Below are 21,305 nucleotides of genomic sequence, written 5' to 3' on the forward strand. Positions count from 1 at the left end.
CGTGCCTCTCACTGTTGTGGCCTCTCCCGTTGCGGAGCACAGGCTCTGGACGCGCAGGCTCAGCGGCCATGGCTCATGGGCCCAGCCGCTCCGCGGCATGTGGGATCTTCCCAGACCGGGTCATGAACCCGTGTCCCCTGCATCGGCAGGCGGACTCTCAACCACTGCGCCACCAGGGAAGCCCGAATATGCTTTTATAATAGCATGACTTCATTATTACTTTCAGCTAAATATACATATGCTAAATATAAAGTATTTGGTTACAGTTAAGTGCATTTGATTATTAAGGTGTAAAAACACGGTGGTTTTATTTCAGTGTACCTTTCACCTCTATAAGCACTTACTTAGTGGAATGGATATGCAGAGTTTGTTTCTGTGCATAAAGGTGTGGCGCCTTCTTCTTTCAGATTTGGGTCGCATGTATAATCTTGTATCTAGAATCCAGGATGGCCTGGGAGAATTGAAAAAACTCCTGGAGACACACATTCATAATCAGGGTCTTGCAGCGATTGAAAAGTGTGGAGAAGCTGCTTTAAATGTAAGTACTGTTTAACTGAAAACCGGTCGGGCCTAACCATTCCCACGCACGGACTGCAGGTGTGTCTCGTGTCTCCACTTACAAATCCAAGGGGTAAGATTTTCACTAGACTCTCATAGAGAACCTTGTTTTGGCTTTCTAAAATAGAAGGTTCACAAGCATCTTTATTCAGTAAACATCTCCATAAACTCTTCTCTGGCACTTCTTAGGCATTAAGGGTTTAATTTCTTGATATTCTTTTTTCCTTTATGTCTTCTCAAAATTACATTCCTTGCACTAGAAGAGAGAAGATTATTCCATAGAAAGAACAGGCTAAAGCCTCCTAGAGACTTGTCTCTGGCACTCACAGGCCACAGGCTGCCCCTTGCAGGAACTTCGGTCTGTGTACTGCCCTCCCATTGAAGCTCACAGGGCTATTTGCCCTGGAAAGGCCCTGAACTGTATGGCATTTCTCATACACACCCCCATCCCCACTGCGGGAGGCACAAGAATATTCTGCTGGGTTATCTGTAATTCACTTGATAATTTTACATAGCAAGTATCATGTGTTTCTAAGAGACAGGTAAGTTGTCTTCAGTTTTGTCCCTATTGTGAACTTTAATTTTGATAGTGTTTGGGACAACTATTGGAGAAGAAAAGCTTCTAGAACACACAGTTGGTTCTTAGGTCTGAATCAGAAAACTTTTTATCTCTGATTTTATTGTGTTTGGTGTTAATTATTTCAACAATACTATCTTTAATATCTTTTTTTAAGTCTTTATTTTCCTGTTATCTTTGGGGGATCTCTTTTCTACTTTTAATTATGGGGGTTGCTGCCTCACTTGTTATCACATCTATGAAATATTAGAGGGAAGAATGTAAACACACCCTTAAAGGACCTGACACAGGCACGTACATGGGATTCAAAAGGGGTGACCTGATGAAGGTATCTTTTCAATAACGTAAGGTGTTTTCACAGATGTTAATTCAAAACCCGGTTTGGCTGTGTGGGCAGCAGAGCCAAGTTAAATGACTTTCCTTCAAATGAGTTAAGGTGGCGAGTCTTATTTCATCAGATATGGATTAGAATAGCAGATAAATGAAGCAGGTTTCGCTTTTTCATGTAAACTGTTAAATGTTAGATATGAGATTGGCCTTAGGGACTCATGTTCTAGGTGAATATAGTTAGATTAAAAATCAGTAGGATAACTTGCTTTTTTGTTTTCATAGGAATGATGGGATATTCCTTCTAATGTCAATCTTTTCCAAACGAAGTAAGGTTCTAGATGGAGAAATAATCACGTTGTAATTCTCCAGTACCATTTTCTCTTTCTTTTGGATACAGTCAACTGCCTGATTGACTTGGTCAGTGAGTCTTGAATCTGAAGTTGACCTTTTCATGGCAGTTAAAGCACAAGTTCAGCTTCTAAGTAAAATCATTCCTCTATTAGTACAGACTTCGTCCGTCAGCAGTAGACAGCAAAAATAAACTGTATTTACCAGCAGTTATATTTTATTGGAAATTAAGCTTTTAAACAATATATTTATTATCTATTTATTTATTTAATTTATTTTTGGCTGCATCGGGTCTTCTTTGCAGCACACAGGTTTCTCTCTAGTTGTGGCATGCGGGTTTTCTCTTCTCTAGTGGAGGCGTGCGGGCTCAGTAGTTGTGGTGTGTGGGCTTAGGTTCCCTGCAGCATGTGGGATCTTAGCTCCCTGACCAGGCATTGAACCCGCATCCCCTGCATTGTAAGGCGGATTCTTTACCACTGGACCACCAGGGAAGTCCCCTAAACAATATTTTTATTACTTAGATGTAAGCCACTGATACACGTGTATTTAAACATCAACATAAGATTTTCCCCCATGAAGAATAATTATATATAACTTGGTAAATTTATATTGCATCTGCCTTAATTTTCAAAAGTCAAACATTTAAAAAATAACATTATTCATTATAATTATTATTTCCATAGGAACTGTTTTTATACTGAACTCATGAAACTGGTTTTTTTAATTGTTGTTCTTGTGAGGAAATGTTTCTTTAAGAAAACAAATACTTTTCCTATTTTCTGCAAAAGGAGTTTTCCCTGGATTTCCATTTTATTGGCTCATCTCTGAAGTTTCGGTTGACTCATAAGTTCGTGGTGCCGTCTGACTGGCGCGTGGATTTCTTTATGACCTTCCCCGGGCTGGGTCGGACCTGCTACCTTTACTCACCAATGATGTAAAAAGCCCAGGAAACTTGAAGAAGCTCCAGAGAGAGCACATGTAGCCAGTCTTAGCCTGACTCACAGCAGCCACTTATTGTAAGACAGAATAAACACAGCTGCTAAAACATACATAATTTTAAGTAGGTATTCATTTTTATCACATGTGTAGTAAACGTAAAAGATGTATTGTAACCCAAACCATGATGGTTTTCCAAAACCCATTAATGCTGGGGAAAAAAAAAAGGCGGCAGAAAAATGAGATTGGTTGAATTAGTAAAAAATTAACAGTTATCGTACCTAATTTTAAGTGGGGTTTAATTACTTTGAAAACAGTTTTTAAAGTTTTTCACCTAACTGAATCGAATCATAGTATATGAGAATCATTTAAATTCATCTATTAAATGCCATAGAAGGCACGGCTTAAATGATTTTTTTTTAAGGGCTGAAAAGTTATCTAGTCCTGTGATTCCATTTATCCCATCAGTTTGGCTAGAAAACAAGTTTTACTGCTAATCAGTGTGGCCTAGGCTGAAATTATTACAGGTTTCACACTTGTAATGAGATTCAAATAATATTTTTGTGTTAGAAACTTCAAAATCTACTTAAGAATTTTTCTGAAGGCATTCTTTTTTTCAGGTAAAACAGATTTGAGAATAATGGCTGTTCCTGGGTAACCAGTGTCTGGGAAATCCCCCTCATGGTGTCCCCCTCTCTTTACCCAAAGAGGAACTGGCAGTCTTGCCCTGTGAAGTGTGGCCGAAACCCTGAACACATGTGCTGTTTTTAGACACACTGCTTCTTGTACCTGCCCCGCACCCAGGCCGGGGAACACCAGGGAACGCAGCTCGGGATCAGGGCTCCTCTCAGGGTACAGGGGCTTCAGGCTGAAGCAGATCAGTGTGGGTCCATCCCACCCACCATGACGTGAGATTCCAGCATGAGGAGGCGTTCTCTCCAGCCTTCAAGAGATGCTCGCGACTGAGGACACTCGCGCCTAGCCGTGCTGCAGGCACCGTTAGCATATTGCATCGGGGCAGCAGTAGAACTTTGGAAACACAAAGAAATCTTCAAGGATGGGTTTTAAACAGGTTTAGAGTTGAACAAAGGATCAGATAATTCTTTTAATCGGCAAGTTTATTTCATAGGCAAGTTACCCCGTGTGTGGCCTCTGGACTGTGAGGAGACAGTGGGGCAGCAGCAGGGCAAATCAGCACATTTCACGTTGCCTCCAGGCCGGCAGGAGTCGAACATTGAGAGACCTCGTGTGCTTGTGTAGACGGGCCGCGGCACTACACGTGTGCTCAGTTGTTGGCAATGTAGTAACGGAAGAAAAATAATCCGTATTAAAATATAGGAGGAGGTTGGGCCCGTCCACTTAGGTGTTGAGGGGAGCATCTTGAAAGCAGAGCCCGCACCTTCAGGTGTTCATTTAAAAGGATTGAAGCCCGTGGTGGGGCGGCCCCGTGCTGGGTTCTCAGCTGTTTCGTCTACCAAAGCAGCCAGCTGCTGGTGCTGGCTGGTGGTAAAACTCAGAGGACCAGCAGGTGCCGCCGAGGAGGTTGACGTCATTTCCGCCCATCCAGCGAGCATTACGGCCTTCCTGTGCTGCCTCTGCTGCCGAGGATCCCAGTGCGAGGGGCCTCCACACTTCTGTCTTCTCATCGCATCTCACTTTGTCTTCTCAGGTCTCCGTGACCTCATCGGCCTGCTTTAGTGACTGTATTGCGGGTCCATTTTAAAGCTCACCTCTTCTTTCCTTGGTTCCTTAGCATGGCGGCGGCAGCTGTGGAGTATGTGCCACGCGGCCTCACCCTCTGCCCCTGGCAACCTGAGTCTTCTCAGGTGGAGTCATTTCCTACTGGATGTGGGCATGGCCGTGGGGTCCTCTCGGACCAGCGGGCAGCCAGCCTGTCGGCCCCCAGCAGTGTGTGGCCGCCACCCAGTCCTCTCTGCTGAGTCAGTGGAGTGGGGACGTGCTGCGTCCCTTGGCCCTCCAGGCTTTTCCTGCCTAGTCCCTAAAGCTACCCTTGGGTGGTCTTACACCTCTCCCATTCCTGTCCATCCCTCATCTTGCTTAGCAGTTCCGTCTTCCAGAAATACCCCTTAATGTGTGAGCAGTTTTACCCCACGTTCTTCATCCGTTGCCAAAGGCAGCTAGGTGTAGGATAGCGGTCAGAGTGCGCGCGGTGAAGTCCGGTCTCCCATTAGAGGTGGGCTACAGATTGGCCTCTGATGTCTTCCATCAGTACAGAGAGCTTGCTGGAAGGGACAGTTGGTAGTACTGTGAAGTACAGTCAACTCCTTGATTCATAGTGATCTTAGGGAACGAGCCTGGGGCTCAGAGGAATGACTTTATCGGCATTCAGAACTGACGGTACCTTTCCTTATGGCCCATCCTAAAGAGAACACCAGCTGTGTGGAAAGTCATCCATGTAAATACAGAGTAAATACTATATCAAGTCATTGGATGGCTTTATAAGTTCCCCTAATGCCACAATTTTATAGCAGAATAAAGTTCAGGAAAAGAGTCAATACAGACTTGTAAGTACCTGCTGGTGAATGCTTGACCGATACAGTTGGTTCCATGTTGAATCTTTAATTAACACACGATTCTGCAGCAGTCTGGGTGCTATTGTTCTTCCCTACAGAGAAAGCTTCATAAATCAGGTATAGAGAATGTTTCATTACTCTGTCTTCAGGGCAGAAGTGGCAACAGATAAGCACAGAGTCTTCTTTGAAACGGTATCTTGGTTTAGTGACCTCAGTCTAACTGGAACTGAAATATAATCCGACAAGAATGGGCTTGTAGATGCTTCGATGTCCAGCAGGGCTGTTGGTGTGATGGTGGGAGGTTGGGCTGCAGAACCAGCCTGGGGCACAGAGTCGTGAATGGTTACTTGCAGCTTTGGAGGCAATGGTGTACTGAGAGGGAGAGGCGTTTCAGGAGCGGCCCAGGGCTGCCGCGGCGATAGTGCTTGTAAGCGGGAGCAGTTAGAGCGGAGAGTTCTAAAAGCAGAAGTAAAATCAGGGAGCTCTGACGAGCAAATTTTTCAGTATAAGACAAAGGGGCTGAGTCTGGGACCCCTTATGAAAAAGAATTACGAGAAAGTTCCATGGCTGGGATTGAGGACTCACTTGTGTGTGAGCTTACCCCAGAACGAACAGAGTAACACAGTGCTGGGTGCCTCTGGCAGATTTGGGTTTCATTTATACAACCAAGATTCCCTTTCTCTTCTGGAGTAAAAAGCTTAAATAACAGTCCTGACTCAACCTTGCTGTGGGTGATAATAGAAGAAAATTACCCACGCAGAGCTAAACTTTAGCTCGGGGACCTTTTACATTTGGAGTGTGACCCGGCTTTGTGTGGTCAAGGGAGATGGAAAACATATCCATCGTATCTTTAAAGAGTGTGGAGAGGGTAGGATAAGAAAACCCTAGACTATTACAGCTATAGGCTGTCCCTTAAAGCTGGGTGATGGATTATGGCAGCTGATTTTACTGTTTCTTATTTTGAATATGTTGAAATTTTTCCATAATAAAACTTAAAAAAAAAAAAGCAAAACGAAAGAAATGTCCTAGTTTTGGTGCAGTCGACGTGGGAAAGGAGAAAGGAGGGAGCAGGTTACAACTTTAATTACATAAAGAGCTGATACTTGGTGACAGTGCAGATTGGTTCAGAAAGCACACAGCTAAATTTATGAATCGTCTTCTGTCTTTGCCATGAGATGAAGAGGGTAACCATTTTCTCTGAAGGAAAAAGTACACAAATGTCTATCTTTAGTCTAAGATAACCAGGCTCTGAAAAGACTCACTGTATCCTTTGTGTATCTGGGAAACACCCTTCTCTCCTTCAACTGTAGGGAGAACTCCAGTCCTTTCACAAGCAGGAAGCCTCTTCCTGCCCAAATCTGACTTTATACCCCACGTTAAACTAATTTTGGCTTCGTCTTTGCTGCGTACCTGTACGTCCTGAAGTGGCCCCTGCCCGGTTCAAGACCAGCACATGCGACCCGTGAGCTTCTCTGGCCGCCCACCCACCCGCTTCCCTTCTGTATACGCTGCTCCTGTTTCTGAGCTAATGCATTTATTACTTTCTGAAACATCATTCTTTCACTTAGAGAAGACACAGTTTTTCTTGGCAAGTCTAACTTAGTTCCACTTTCAAGATTTAATATTTTCGCCTTTGATCACCCAGCACCTAAATCTAGTCAGTTAGAGCCTCAGCATTTACGGGGTAACCAACACCAAAGGGCTGACTGCAGGCACACCTGGGATTCAGGGCAAGGTAGGGGGGTGAGCGGGCACGAGGGGCCAGGGTCAAAAATGGGAGCCCACACGGTCACGTAACTCAGGTCAGGGATTTGTAAAAGTTTATCAGAGGCCGAAGGTTATGATCAGATTAAAGATGTGTTCATTACGCTCTGAGGCTCATAAGATAAGTAAAAATGACTGAAGCAGAAAGTAGCAGGTGGACAGAGGTTAACGTGGTGGGAATGGAGAGCACTGGTTCAGTTGCTACGTTTGTCTTGATATTTTAAACTTAAACCATTCTCAGTCAGAAAAACTAGTGATTTCTGCTTATCTAAACAAAAGAGTTCAGGCGATGGAGTAAGAAAAGCCCATTAAAGGATTTCCCTGGTGGTGCAGGAATCCACCTGCCAACGCAGGGGACGCGGGTTCGAGCCCTGGTCCAGGAAGATCCCGCATGCCGCAGAGCAACTGATCCCGTGCACCACAGCTACTGAGCCTACTACGCTTTAGAGCCCGCGAGCCACAACTGCTGAAGCCCGTGAGCCACAACTGCTGAAGCCTGCGCACCTAGAGCCCGTGCTCTGCAACAAGAGAAGGCACCGCGGTGAGAAGCCCGCACGCACCGCAACGAAGAGTTGCCCCTGCTCGCCGCAACTAGAGAAAGCCCACGTGCAGCAACGAAGACCCAACGCAGCCAAAAATTAATTACTTTTTTTAGGCCCATTAAGAAAATGTGAGACTTAGAATACTGAATGGTATTTGAGGCCTCCCATTTCTCTCCCAGTTTGGGGAGGGGGCTGTTTGGTTTTTTCGGTCTGGGTTTTGGGGGTTTTTGCTCATTAGGTAATATCAAAATTACTTTTAAACCCTGAGTGCACACAGGCTGGCAGTGGAGGGGGGCACCTCAGAAAGTGCTGAGTGACGGGGCGCCGGGTTGGGGCTGAAGCTCCCGCACGTCATCGGCAGAGTGCAGTCGGTGGTTTGGGACTGTTCTCTTTCTGAACCTTTTGCTTCTCTGTGTTTTGCTTGGAGATGATGCGACTCCAAAGGGGAAGTGCTAATGCTCATGGGGAAGAAGAGTTCCACTGACCCCGAACGATGGCGTGGTGTGTTCTCGTCAGTTGAGACACATTTCTTTCCCTTTCCTTCTTGAAGAGAAGCAGCCCCGAGGTGTGGACGTCGGCCTCGTGGAACAAGGCCCTGGGTGGCCTGTGCTGCCTCCGCCTGTCCCCCGCGAGGACAGGAGGCCGGGTGCCGCCCGGGGCCCTGGAGGCCGCACAGGCTGAGAGCGCGACGCACGTGCGTGAGGTGGGGGCCCCAGGCCTGTGGCCCCCGTATCCTCTTGAGGCAGAATTACAGTATTCCTTAGGATCACGAGTGACCCCGAGAAATCCTGTGTGACGTGCGGCAGCTCCCCGTGAGGTACTGGCCTCACTCCTCTGGGCGTGACCCACACGCCTCCCTGCTTTAACTAAGGGTAAGGTGGAAGTTATGTCAGGCTCCTAAAGTGTGTTTTCTCTCTGTGAGACGGGCTTTTAGAATTATCCTGTTAGTGGAAACATGTGGGATAAAAGGTAGTAATTCAGTTATGATTATGGTTGTCCCTGATTTGGCCATTTCAGAATGAGTTGGCAAAGTACAGGAGGCAAGGCAGGCGCAGTCTGGTGAGCCCCTTGAGCTCATGCCCGGCGAGGGAGGCCGCCCTTGGAGACGGCTCACAGGGATGGTGAGCTCGTGTAACAGGGAAGCCTGGCCTGTCCTGGAAGCTCAGGGAGGTTCCCTGAAAGTATTGGAGACCAGTAGAAGAGTTGGAGCTGCCTGGGCCAGGTGGGGGTCCTAGACAGAGCAGAGACCTGTCCTGGCCACCGTGAAGTCTGCTACGACAGGAAGAGGGGGCAGGGCACAAGGTAAACCTGCGAGGGTGGGCCTGGGCTGGCCAGACCATGGGAGACCTCGAAGGCCAGGTTGATGATAGACCTTAATCCTAAGAGCAAGACGAAACCAGGAGGAGGGTTATAATAAAACCGGACACTGACAGGATCAGATTTTTTTTTTTTTTTTTACAAAATCGCTACCATGTAGAAAATGGATTAAAAGGAAGAAGAGTTGCTAGTGTACCAGTTAGGTTTGTTAGAGTGGTTCAGATGGAAATGACACGGGCTGGTGATGGGGGGACACAGAAGGAATTAAGTAATTAGACCCTGTAATGGACGGGATCTGTGTTGGATAATTGTTGAAGCTGGACGATGAATACGTGGGGTGGGTTTTCCTGTTCTTTGTAATTTTGAATATGTTTGACTCTTTTCTGCAATAACACGTTGAAACAAAAGAAATGGAAAGAGAGAGGTCCAGAGAGCAGCAGAGCCAGGGAGGAGATGGGGCCGGCTCTGGCACACAGAGTTTGGGGATCCCTCCAGGCGCCCGCAGCAGGTTGTGTGAACCGAGTGGGGACGTCTGGTCTGGCCTGGTCTGGAGAGGAATGTGACGGCCATTGGCAATAAAGACACCAATCACGTAGGAGTTGGATGAGATCCCTCTGGGACCAGCCTGAGAGGCGTCCTGTTTCTCAGATGCAGAGAGCTCTCATGTACTATTGACTAATCACGCCAATTACTGGCTACCTTTTTTTTTTATTGGAGTGTAATTGCTTTACAACGTTGTGTTAGTTCCTGCTGCACAATGAAGTGAATCAGCTCTATGTATACCTATATCCCCTCCCGTTTGGACCTCCCTCACCACCCCCATCCCACCCATCTAGGTCGTCACAGAGCACCAGGCTGAGCTTTCCTTTTTTTTTTTTTTTTTTTTTTTTTTTTTTTACCGTCAGAAATTCACATCTTCATGCTCTTGAAAAAAACGTGCATTTCATCCGGCTGATCTTTTCTCTCTCCTAACCTCTGTTGCTTGTCTAACCCTGCGATCTGGTGCCCTCTGAAGAGACCGTCATTTACCTCCTGGTTGCTAAATCGCTCACCTTTTGAACGTCTTTTCTCTGTTTGGCACTGCTGACGGCTCCTTCCTTAACTTCTCTCCTCTGTGTTATTCCTGTGTGTTCCCATCTCCATCTGCCCTCGCCAGGTTCCAAGGTGGCTTCTCTCTGGATCTCAGATGCTAAATTCAAGTCTCCAGGGCTCAGTACCTTGGCACGCTCTTCCCTCAGTGGGTTCCGTTCACACCCTCACTTCTCACCAGCCAGGCTCCTGGCTGAGTCTTCTCGTATAGCAGAAAGAATCTGGAATTGGAGTCTGAAGACTTCTGTTCCCTTAGGGAAGCGCTGTCTTTCCACGGGCAATTCTGCTGGGCATTTTTGGGGACATTTATGTTTTTCCAAATCCTAGATCCGAGAAAAATTGGTCAAGAAATCAAGAAAACAGGGAAGAGCGTTGTAGTTCTCCTGTAAACATAATGGTCACCGTGGAGACTTTCCTGATTCAGAGGAATCCATTGATGATGGTCCAGGGCAAGGGGAGGGGTGCTGATGTGGGGAGTCCAAGCTTCAGGTCGTCTCTGGGAGCCAGGGTGAGGTAGAGGAGCAGTGCCACCCAGTGGGTCCGTCTTCCTTGTAGGTGATGCCCAGGTATAAACGTGCATGTGTCCCTCTCTGCTGCTAAGGGTGAGTCATTCTTGCAGATAAAATAAAAACTAACCTGTTTATATGCATAATATACTTTATATCAATCCTGTGAGTGGTGTTCCAAGAAATAGCAAGTTTTGGAAGCAAAGCCCTTAACTTGGCAGTTTTGATATGCGGTTCTTTGTAACGCTGTTAACCTTTAATGTTCCTTTATTCAAATACTACACGATAATGTTTGCGGCATTTTCCGGTGTGTAGATACTTGCTAGAGATTAAAGTTCTTTGTAAATACTTTAAAAGAACAAATGCAGAGAGAAAAATAACTTGAATGACGTGAAATAATTTGACATGAAATCAGAAAGCAATCTGAATTGGCAAAAGCAATATCAATTTCAATGGCAAAACCAAAATTAAGTCAAGCGGACAGTATTTTTTCATTGTTAGAAAAAAGAAATGAGCTTATATGAAGTACGCTGTGTGCCAACTGAGAGATGCTTTTGGGCGCAGTCTTGTGAATAAGACCATTAATACAGAATGCAAGAGATTCTTCTACACCCGGAATAGTTGTCATGAAACTGAGAGCTGGGTTATCTGGTGGAGCAGTTAATGCTGTGTGTGTTCTGAGTTTTAAGATAGATAATTTTTAAACATTTAAACATATGTGGCATTGGCTTTCAATATTTTAAGTGATTTTTATTTGGCAATTATTTTGTGTTAAATTCCCTTTTAATGTTTTGTCGAATGTCTGTCAGGTAGAGGCCACTTTACATGTCATTGAAATGATAATCTTGTTATCATTTGTTCATAATAATAATAATCCTGGCATTTTTATTACATCTTTAACAGAAAACCTCTGAAACTCTTAGTATAACCCTATCTATCACAGAGAAATGATTTACTCTTAATGGTTACTCATTATTATTTTAAAACGAGTGTCACAAAAATGCAGAACAACTAGAACTGGGGGAGTTCTGGTTTCTCGTTCCTGAATCCCGAGGAGAAACACCTGTGAGGAATTTGGAAACGCTGGCAAACCATTTAAGCCCCCTGCACCAGGCCTTGCCTTTGTGACGTGCCGGCCGCTGTGCCCTCAGCGCGCACCACGTGGGCTCAGCCTGTCTTCCCGACCGCTCACCTGGGCCCTTTCCTTCTCAGAGGCTCTCAGGAGTCAGGCTGCCCGTGTCCGGGCCCGACTGCCACCGCTTAGGCCCTTGGCCGGCTGGTTGCCTGTGACTTTGTTTCTTCGTCTGTGAGGAGGGGATGCGAACAGCACTGGCCTCGCGGCAGCGTAGTGACAGCCCTCAGCGGGCTCAGCGCCGTCCGGCGCGCAGCTGGCGCTCAGCGTCGGCCTCTGCTTTCTTATTACCCAGGACTGTCTCCTTTGGTGCCCCCCTTCCTGTGTTCCTTCTGTGTCGCTCCAGAAGCCTCTCCTGTGGCTGACTTTCACATTTCATTTCCATCCTGTTGTTCCTTTGTCCAGAGACTCCCACTGGGCCACCCTGCCGATCCCACAGTGCTCTGCCTGTCCTGTCTCCCAGGCCCTGGCCTTTCCCATCTCAGTTCTCTCTGTTTGTCCACGTGGGTCTTCTGATTTTCCCAGATGTACTAGTCTCACCCTTGCTGCCACGTGTGACCTACTCCGGCCCCTCAACCACGCTTCCTAGGACCTAAAAGCTATGTTCTTTGCATTGCCTGCCCAGCTAAGTTCTAAATAACTGGTAGACTGGTTTCCCCAGCCAAAACAAAGTCGAGAAGTTGAATTGTTAACAACAAAAATTGGCAAAGTAAAGCTACCACTTTGAAAGTTTGTTTTCTGTCATCCCTTTGAGTTTTCAGATAATTTGAAAAAATCGCTATTTTTCATATAGCTTGAAGTCAGTATTTAATTTCGAGTGCAGAGAATATATTTTCTTTTATTATATCTATAAACATCATATCCTATGTGTTTTGATGATGGAATGAAAACTATTTCTTGATCTTGTTAACATCTTTGAAGAGGTATCCAGACCTTTTGGAATGTTTTCTAGTAGCTGTTAGTGTGCAATTTAGTCCCCAGAAACCAACTTGTGTGTCTGTTTTTCCCTCTACCCAAGGACCCCAAAATGTATGTACAGACAGTGTTGGATGTTCATAAAAAATACAACGCCCTAGTGATGTCAGCGTTCAACAACGATGCTGGGTTCGTGGCCGCACTGGACAAGGTGGGTGTGCTGGCCCATGGCTCTCTTGGGGACAGTGGCTGGCACGCTGGCCTCTGACTGTGTTTTCTGTGATCTGCAGGCTTGCGGTCGCTTCATAAACAACAACGCGGTTACCAAAATGGCTCAGTCATCCAGTAAATCCCCCGAGTTGCTGGCTCGATACTGTGACTCCTTGTTGAAGAAGAGGTACTAGTGACCTTGTGTTTTTTCTTAGTAAACCTGTTTAAAATCTCAGCCTCTAGATGAGGAGTTAAAATTTATATTACATTTTACGTATGTATGTTAAATTGTAATCTTTGTACCTTTTGAGAAAATACTGTAAACCTAATACACCTTCTTTGTCTTCCTAAAAGGCACTTCACGTTACGTGTACTGTGCCCAGTTCATGTTTTTCTTACATCGCTAATGTCTATAATGGCAGGCGGTGTGCGCGTGACCCCTTAGCTAAATAGACTCCACTGGGCAGGTCCAGCTGGCGGTGACGAGGGTGGAGGTTACAGCACAAAGTCACCATTTCTCTTCACTCCCTACTTGCTCTTTTCTACTGGCCTTGATTAATTTTTTTTCCAGTTGAAAATCTGCAGCAGCCCCCACTGGCTGCTTTTTAAAACAGAAGACTCTCCACATACTATAGTGTTTGCCCATCAGCCTGTGTACTTTTAACATTTATTTTCATTTAACGAGTTTGTTTTATTGCTGTTTCATAGTCTTTATATTTTAACCATCTTATTTCTCAACTGGTATTTTTCCTAATCAATGTATGTGTATTAAGCCCTAGAGGCAACGTAATCTAATATGGTTTTCTTCTCTGTGTTGTGGTTTTTGAAGTTCTCACTTAATTTTGTGTGTGTGTGTGTTTTGGTTTTCATCAGCATCTCTTTCACTGAGGAGTAGCTTTTTTCAGTTTAGAAATGCTCAAGGCTTATTTTCCTATTCCAAATATCACACCAACAGATTTTGCAGTAGTTTTCCGTGCCCCCCAGTCATATTGGTTTGACATTAGTAAATTGTGTTTTAAGCCGCTCTCAAAGGCTCGTATAAATCCCATTACAAAAAAAGACCGAGAGCACCTACACTACCAAGCAAAAGACTACAAACAAGTCTCACGTAGAAGAGAGTTGTGGGAATCCTAAGTAAAATGTTAGCAAACTGAATTTATCAGCGAACTAAAGAATAACTGTCCAGAACATAGCATAGCTTTCTAGGAATGAATGCAGGGATGGCTCAACAGTAGCAAATCTAATGTAGTTGACTTTACTAACTGAGAGCTGTGTGAACAACTGTGTGGTCTCCTTGATTGACATGAGAAAACATTTGATAAGGTCAGTAGCTATCTCTCATTTAACTTTGCCGGAAAGTGATTTGCCCAAGGCCCAGTGCAAATTGAGTATTTGATTTTTTTCCCCCTGCTTATCACAATGCTTGTCTAATGTATAATTTAGCAATTCTAGTCAGATCCACTGATGTATTCATTTCAGGAGTGAAAATGGACTTTAAATTGGGATGCCTCTTCTGACCTGATTTCATTTTTTAGGCTCTATAAAATGAAAGTTTTCAGTATTTTAAATATGTAGGTACTCTCGTAGAGCTCCAGTTTGTTTGGCAGAGTACATAGCTTCTTTTTTAGCCATTGTCTTTTTAGAAATTGTCTCATCAAGTCTCTTGATAGATTTTTCTTCAGTTAAGGCTGCTGAAGCAGACAGAATGGTGGATGGTTCCAAAAGTGCTGCTTTAATGAGCGCGTGTCAGTGACTAGACTCCAGTGGGCACTAAACTAACCTCTTTCGGGAGAGATACAGCCCTGACCTCTCAGTGAGAAAAAGAGAGAGAAGAATGGACCTTCGGAGCCAACTGTTCTTAAATAGGAGCCTGTCTGGTGGTTGGATCATTTTATATGAATTTATAGGGGTCTTGTTTATAAAGGACTCTTGGGATAAAAGCTTTAAATTTGTATTTACCCTGAAATCACCTTTCAATTAATACTTACTCATAGAATAGAGTGAATGAATCCGCTGTTAAAGGACAAGCATCTATTTTGTAGACATAGTGACAAACGGAAGGCAACACTTGAGAAGTGGTTTAAAAACCCCTTTCATTGTCTTTAATTATTAGGCCATTAAAAGGTGTTTGTTTGGTTTTTTTCCCAAAGTTAAAGCATATTGTAGAATGCAATTAGAAAAGTGAAGCTCATTTACTTACATTTAAATGGATTATCTTAAAGGAAAACTTGGTTCAGAATGTTTAGGGAAACTTGTAACAAGTATCTTCTGTTCAGTTTCATTGTGGATGTTCTAAATGATTATGTGGGAGAATAGATTATGACATTGAGACACAGTGTAAGATTGACAGGTTGCCACAGGTAAGGAGAGCTAACTTGCCCTCCTCCACCTGTTCATCTGAAAAGAACTGAGCATTTGAATGTTCAGAACCACAGTCTGATATGGCAGTTTGGCTCAGTGGTGCTTGTTTAGTAAATGTTCGCTGATTTGTTTTAAAACACTATGCCTTTAAAATTTTTTCAGTTCCAAGAACCCAGAAGAAGCAGAACTAGAAGACACGCTCAACCAAGTGGTAAGGTGCTGGGTAGCTATGTCGCTATGTTGTAACCTTTTCTCTGACAAGTGGCTTTAAAGTTATTTATATGAGCTATCTGGAATGTGGAAAGTAGTAGAATCATTTATTTTCTTTTGAATCTATGATTTTACTCCCTGTGTTGAGTCATTAATTTTAGCATTTGTACTTTCCTCATTAGTACTAAGTGTAGAGCAACTTAATGTGATTTAAGGGGTTGATGAAAATATTTACTTTAAAGATTACAGGACAGTATTTTTTTTTTAACTATTTTTTTAAATGTATTAAAAATTTACTTTTGGCTGTGTTGGGTCTTCGTTGCTGCACGCGCGCTTTCTCTTGTTGCGGTGATCGGGGGCTACTCTTCCTTGTGGTGCATGGGCTTCTCACTGCGGTGGCTTCTCTTGTTGTGGAGCACGGGCTCTAGGCGTGCGGGCTCAGTAGTTGTGGCTCTCCGGCTCTAGAGCGCAGGCTCAGTAGTTGTGGCGCACGGGCTTAGTTGCTCCACGGCATGTGGGATCTTCCTGGACCAGAGCCCGAACCCGTGTCTCCTGCATTGGCAGGCGGGTTCTTAACCACTGGGCCACCAAGGAAGCAGGACAGTATTTTTTGTCGTCATAAATGTTGGCATACAGGGCCGGACAAGACAAAGCACACGTGTTGGTTTCTGGCCTGTGTTTGGTGACAGATTGTAAGTGCGTTAAGTGTGCTCTCGTGGTGGCTTTCTAGATGGTGGTCTTCAAGTACATAGAGGACAAAGACGTGTTTCAGAAGTTCTATGCGAAGATGCTGGCCAAGAGGCTCGTCCATCAGAACAGTGCAAGTGATGATGCCGAAGCAAGCATGATCTCTAAGTTAAAGGTAAATGTCATCTTTTCCTGGACAATTCCAGTTTAAGTCATTAAAGTTCTTAGTCTCTCCAGGTTATCAGTTGGGCAAAGCCATCAATCAGTGATAACACGGAGTCCGTGCAGGGTGCGCTCTGCCACTCCGCTACCGAGAACCCGCCACAGTTGTGATAAGCCCAGGTCTCCCCTCATCAGGCCTCACGTGCTCTCCCGACCACCCTACCTGCCCAGCACACACACCCGGGGGCCCTTCTGTTCCAGCCGAGCCCTGCTCGACGCCCAGCGCCCGCTCCTGCACCTGTGGCCTCAGCTCTGTCCCCGCCACCAAGAATTGCTCCACGTGGCGTGGCCCGTACTCTTGTGCTGTTGGCCTTGAGCGGGCGGGGTGTTTTGTTTTTTTCTGGGCTTGGTTAACAATTAGTAACCCCACGTCTGCAGGAGGACAGAAAGCGTCAGTGTTAGTTTGCTGTTGAGTATTTCTTTCTTTATTCGGCCGCCTCTGCACTTAGCCTGCTCGCTAGCCTGTCAAATGCTGCTACATGTTTTGCAGCATATTTCACTTTGACCCGAAGTTATAGTTCCACGGGCATCTTGTTCAGCTCGGGCTGCCGTGCCAAAATACCATAGACTGAGTGGCTTGAACAAGAGAGGTTTATTCTCAGAGTTCTGCAGGCTGCCGGGAAGTCCAAGATCAAGGTCCCAGCCAGTTCAGTTTCTGGTGAGGGCTCTCTTCCCAGCTTGCCTGGGGCCGCCCGGCCACGTCCTCCCACGACAGGGAGCGGGGTCGGGGGCACCCTCTCCGTCTCTTCTCACAACCACACTAATCCCAACATGGCGGAGGCCCGCCCTCGTGACCTTTTCTAAACTTAATTATCTCTCTGTGACCTGACTTCCAAATGCCATCAGCACAGGACTGGGGTAGGGGCACCGTTCAGTCTGTGGTAGTGGATGAGAGACATAGCGAACTATGTCATCTTGGTGTTCCCCCACGGGGTCAGAAATCCTTGCTCTTTGGGCCTGCGTGATAGTTACTGTGTGTATAAAGTCGTAACCGTTCCATTTATAACTGTATAATTTTTGATAGTGTATGAATTTTAATCAGTGCATGTTTATACCCTGAGATACAGTTAAATGTTAACTAGCTTTAGTGATACGGTTACGCATCCGTCATGTACTGTGATCCCCATCGGAGTCCCTCTATACATTTATATTTCTATAGAAATTAATAAGGCAGTTATCTGGGTTCATTTCAGCAAGCTTGTGGTTTCGAGTATACCTCTAAACTTCAGCGGATGTTTCAAGACATTGGTGTAAGCAAAGATTTGAATGAGCAGTTCAAAAAACACCTGACGAACTCGGAGCCTCTGGACTGTGAGTATGCCCGGGTTTCCGAGCTTCCTTTACAGGCAGGGTTCTCGGAGGAGGTGGCGCTCTTTGTAGCTAGTGAGAGAGATGGTGGATGCCTTATCAGAAATTCAGGGACAGGTAAACAGGAAGTCCTCCCCACAGGCACTGCCCACCTCCTGACTTGTGTGGTGACAGGAGGTGACAGCCTTGGAAGCGTGTTGGCCTTTCCCGGAGGGCCGAGCCGGGCGGGTGGCTTGCGTCCAGGTCCTGAGCCCCGGCCCCTTCTCCTGGCTGTCGTGGCCGCCCCACCCCAGGCGTTTGCCATCTCGGGGCTCCACGCACAGTTTAAGTTTCAATGAATGTTTTTTAACCTTAGTTTAATTCCATTCTAGCAGTTTTTTTAATGATAAGAAACTGAATTGGCTGTATAGATAACAGAGTCAGACATGGCTTCCCATTGCCGTTGGGGGTCGGGACAGGCGGGTGCCCGGCCTCGTTCGTGGAGGCCAGCTGGGCTCCTGCTGTGAGGTCTGCCTGCTGCAGGAGGTGGCAGGTGACGCTGACATCATCATGCGGTGATTTTAGCTTTTTAAATGAAATACGAGGTTTGTACTTTTCCCGAATTGAAAGCGCTATTTCATTGTTAAACTTGACAGCTGTGCCAGCGGACTTGTTGTCAGCCATCTGCGATGATAACATGACTGTTACAAACAATGTATAGGTTATATGTGTGTTAGATATATATAGTCCGTGTGCTATACACAGAGTAATCTGTGCTACACAGAACAATGAAGTCGGTTTACTTTGGGGTTCTCGTTGTCTAGAGTTTGGGGCTCTCATGCCATCCATGCCTGGTGGCCTCAGGTGCGCCTCAGGGGGACTGAGGGTTATTCATGGCAGAAAACTAAAGCAGGTGCAGCCAAACAGGCACACGATGTTGTAATTCTGCGTTAGAAGAGAAATGAACAGCTCACTCTTTGGAGGAGGGAATTTCTGGCTCTTCTTCCCTTTACTGAATTTAATTGAAATTAAATGTGTTCAATCCTTAGTTTTATACTAAAGCAGGATTTTTCACTCAGTATGCTTTCTTTTAATAAAAAGCAATCCACGTTTATCTGACATGTGGCACTTTTCAGTTCATGAGGCTAATTACGTGTATTCCTGGATTTTTCCCCATCCCCCCAGTGGACTTCAGCATTCAGGTTCTGAGTTCTGGGTCGTGGCCCTTTCAGCAGTCCTGTACGTTTGCCTTGCCGTCGGAGGTAAGGATGACTCTGTCGTCTGTTCGTTCCCTTCGTGTTGAGCAAAGGTGAAAAGGGGCAGCCTCCACCATTATACACGTGCTGTCTGCAGAAGGCCTTCCTGCTAGTCGGCCATGTGGCATTAAACCGGGTGGTGCTAAGGCAGCCGCGAGCCCCGGGCAGGGCAGGAGATCCAGAGGTGCGCCGCCTCTGTTCCAGCTCAACAGTGTGTTCATTTACATGGTCATTTACTCTCGAAAGTAGAACCTAACAGTTCTGCGATGAACATCGTGATGATACCTACTTGTCTGGAGCTAAAAACTTTTTGATTGTACCTTCAGACGCTTAAATCAACGTGCTTTTTTGCAAGAGAGTAAACACTTGATATTTGTATTTTACTGTTCTGTAAGCATTTTGTCCGGTAAACTTGGACCAGTGTTTTTTTATTTAGAGATGTTGACTGTAGAATATGGTGAGATACATATTCCACAAATGCTCTTCCCCCTCTGTATCCAGCTGGAACGGAGTTACCAGCGATTCACAGCGTTTTATGCCAGCCGTCACAGTGGCAGAAAATTGACATGGTTATATCAGCTGTCAAAAGGAGAATTAGTAACAAACTGCTTCAAAAACAGATACACTTTGCAGGTAAGATCACCTTTTTATTTTGGATTTTTTTTTTTTTTTTTTAAGTATAAATGAAGACAAGTTACAGAAATACAGTGTTTCACGCAACAAAATCTGGAGTCAAGCTCCTGGCAAAACAATACCGTGGTTAAACAGCTTGGACTTTTACGAGTCAGCGGAGCTGAGTTCTTACTCTCTGTGGCTAAGGGAGAAGTTACTTAATGACACTGAGCCTCACTTTCCTCCTCCACAAAAGGGCGGGCGGGTGTCAGTGCTTCGACTCTGTGTGTGGTGTGAAAAATAAGCGAAATCATGTATTTAATGAGTGTTGGGTACAGCTCCTGCCTGACACACACTCAGCGGTCAGATAGTAGTTTAAAAAGCTGGAGTTTCATGAATTTAATTACGATAGTAGCTCTTTCCCTTTTGCAGGGCAGTTTCACGTTAACAACCACCCTCGGCGCTCACTGCGGTGCTGCGTGCTGTGTGATGATAACTGTAACTTAGGTTCCATTTTATATCTGGGAAACGGAGGAGCAGGCAAATTTAAGTGACTTCCTCTGGCTCTGGGCTGATACGCAGCAGAGACCAAACTGCAGTTAAGGTCTCTTCCCTTAAAGAACCCATCTTGAAGAGGGCTTCACTAGTGTGCTTATAAAAACAATTATAAATCTGTTGCTAAGGGTTAAGAAACTTCTGACTGCATTCTGCAGACTCAACCTGCTCATTAATTGAAACTTTTAATAGTTCTACCCTGATAAAAGTGTTTGATATTCTGTTACACCAGGTCCAGAGGTCTTTATCCACTTGAATGTGGATTTCTCTACAGCTGACCCTTGAGCAATGTGGGGGTTAGGGGCACCCGTCCTCCATGCGGTTGAAAATCTGCACATAACTTAGAGTTGGCACCCTGCGTCCACGGTACCCTGTATCCACGGTTCCCTTGCGTTTGGATTCAGCCAACCTCCGATCTGTAGCACTGTCCTGTTGACTACTGAAAAACAAAGTCCACATATAAGTGGACCCACACAGTTCAAACCTGTGTCAAGGGTCAATTGTACGATTGGAAATTTTTCTTTATTCCCAAGTATGCATAGAAGAATCTGTGAGTTCATACTTCAGTACCTGAAATCTCAGTGCCCCTTTTTTGATAAGTGGACATTCTGTAAACTTTACTGAGATAATTTACGTAAAAAGACACCCATCTAAGTGTACAGTTGGAGTTATGACAAATGTGGACACCTGTGGGGCTACCACCAAGCTGTGGAACATTTATCAGAGACTCGTTTTGCTTTTGGTCACTGCCATCAGAGATGAGAGGCCCCTGCTCATCTCAGGAGAGACCTCACAGCTGTCAGTCTTGCCCCCCCCCCCCCCCCCCCCCCCCGGCCCCCCGGGCCATTTTCCTGGCCGCATCGTGAAGTCTGTCAGAGGCACTCCCCCCGCCCACACTGCCGCTGCTGCGCCCCCCCCGCCCCCCGTTGACCAGGATTTTGCCTGGACAAGTGGCGGTGCTCATGGCCCTTTAGTTGTTGCCGCGGGTTATGGAAGAGGGGAAGGGAGGAGGGGTTCCCATGGGGCGTGTGGCACAGCGCCCAGGGCTCCCCCAGGAGTGGAGCGCCCTCCCTCAGCGGGCGTCGTTCCCTGCACAGCTTGAGAAATTAAAACCAGTGCATGCTGCCTGGCGCACGGTTTGCTAAAAATACCTCAGAGCGGTTGTGGTTTGCTTTAAACCATTTAAACTTTACATAGTGAAGTACTTAAGATAAAAAAAAAAAAACCAAAAAACACCCAAGTATAATACAGCTCAGCGCGCAGGTTCCTCTGTCAGTGGTGTACCAGACACAGTTTTCTTTAGTATTTGTGGAAAAGCAAATTTAAAGATGGATGCTCAGCGCTTCTGTCTACACTG

The 21,305-nt window shown here is 45.5% G+C and overlaps 1 protein-coding gene across 2 annotated transcripts in view; it reads left to right on the forward strand.

Moving 5' to 3' along the window:
- The window catches only part of CUL1 (cullin 1), a 106,224-nt gene that overhangs the window by 77,473 nt on the left and 7,446 nt on the right, over window positions 1-21,305 (forward strand). For both annotated transcript variants that reach the window (XM_029234424.1, XM_029234423.1), the window contains exons 9-16: window positions 408-538; window positions 12,652-12,759; window positions 12,839-12,945; window positions 15,282-15,330; window positions 16,060-16,191; window positions 17,432-17,549; window positions 18,711-18,787; window positions 19,283-19,414. In XM_029234424.1, coding sequence (XP_029090257.1) covers window positions 408-538; window positions 12,652-12,759; window positions 12,839-12,945; window positions 15,282-15,330; window positions 16,060-16,191; window positions 17,432-17,549; window positions 18,711-18,787; window positions 19,283-19,414 — 854 coding nt within the window. The remainder of the gene's footprint in view (window positions 1-407; window positions 539-12,651; window positions 12,760-12,838; window positions 12,946-15,281; window positions 15,331-16,059; window positions 16,192-17,431; window positions 17,550-18,710; window positions 18,788-19,282; window positions 19,415-21,305) is intronic.

This window comes from Monodon monoceros, unplaced genomic scaffold (genome assembly GCF_005190385.1).
Source record: "Monodon monoceros isolate NGI ecotype Baffin Bay Population unplaced genomic scaffold, NGI_Narwhal_1 Super_Scaffold_2, whole genome shotgun sequence".
In the NCBI taxonomy this organism is placed as follows: Eukaryota; Metazoa; Chordata; class Mammalia; order Artiodactyla; family Monodontidae; genus Monodon; species Monodon monoceros.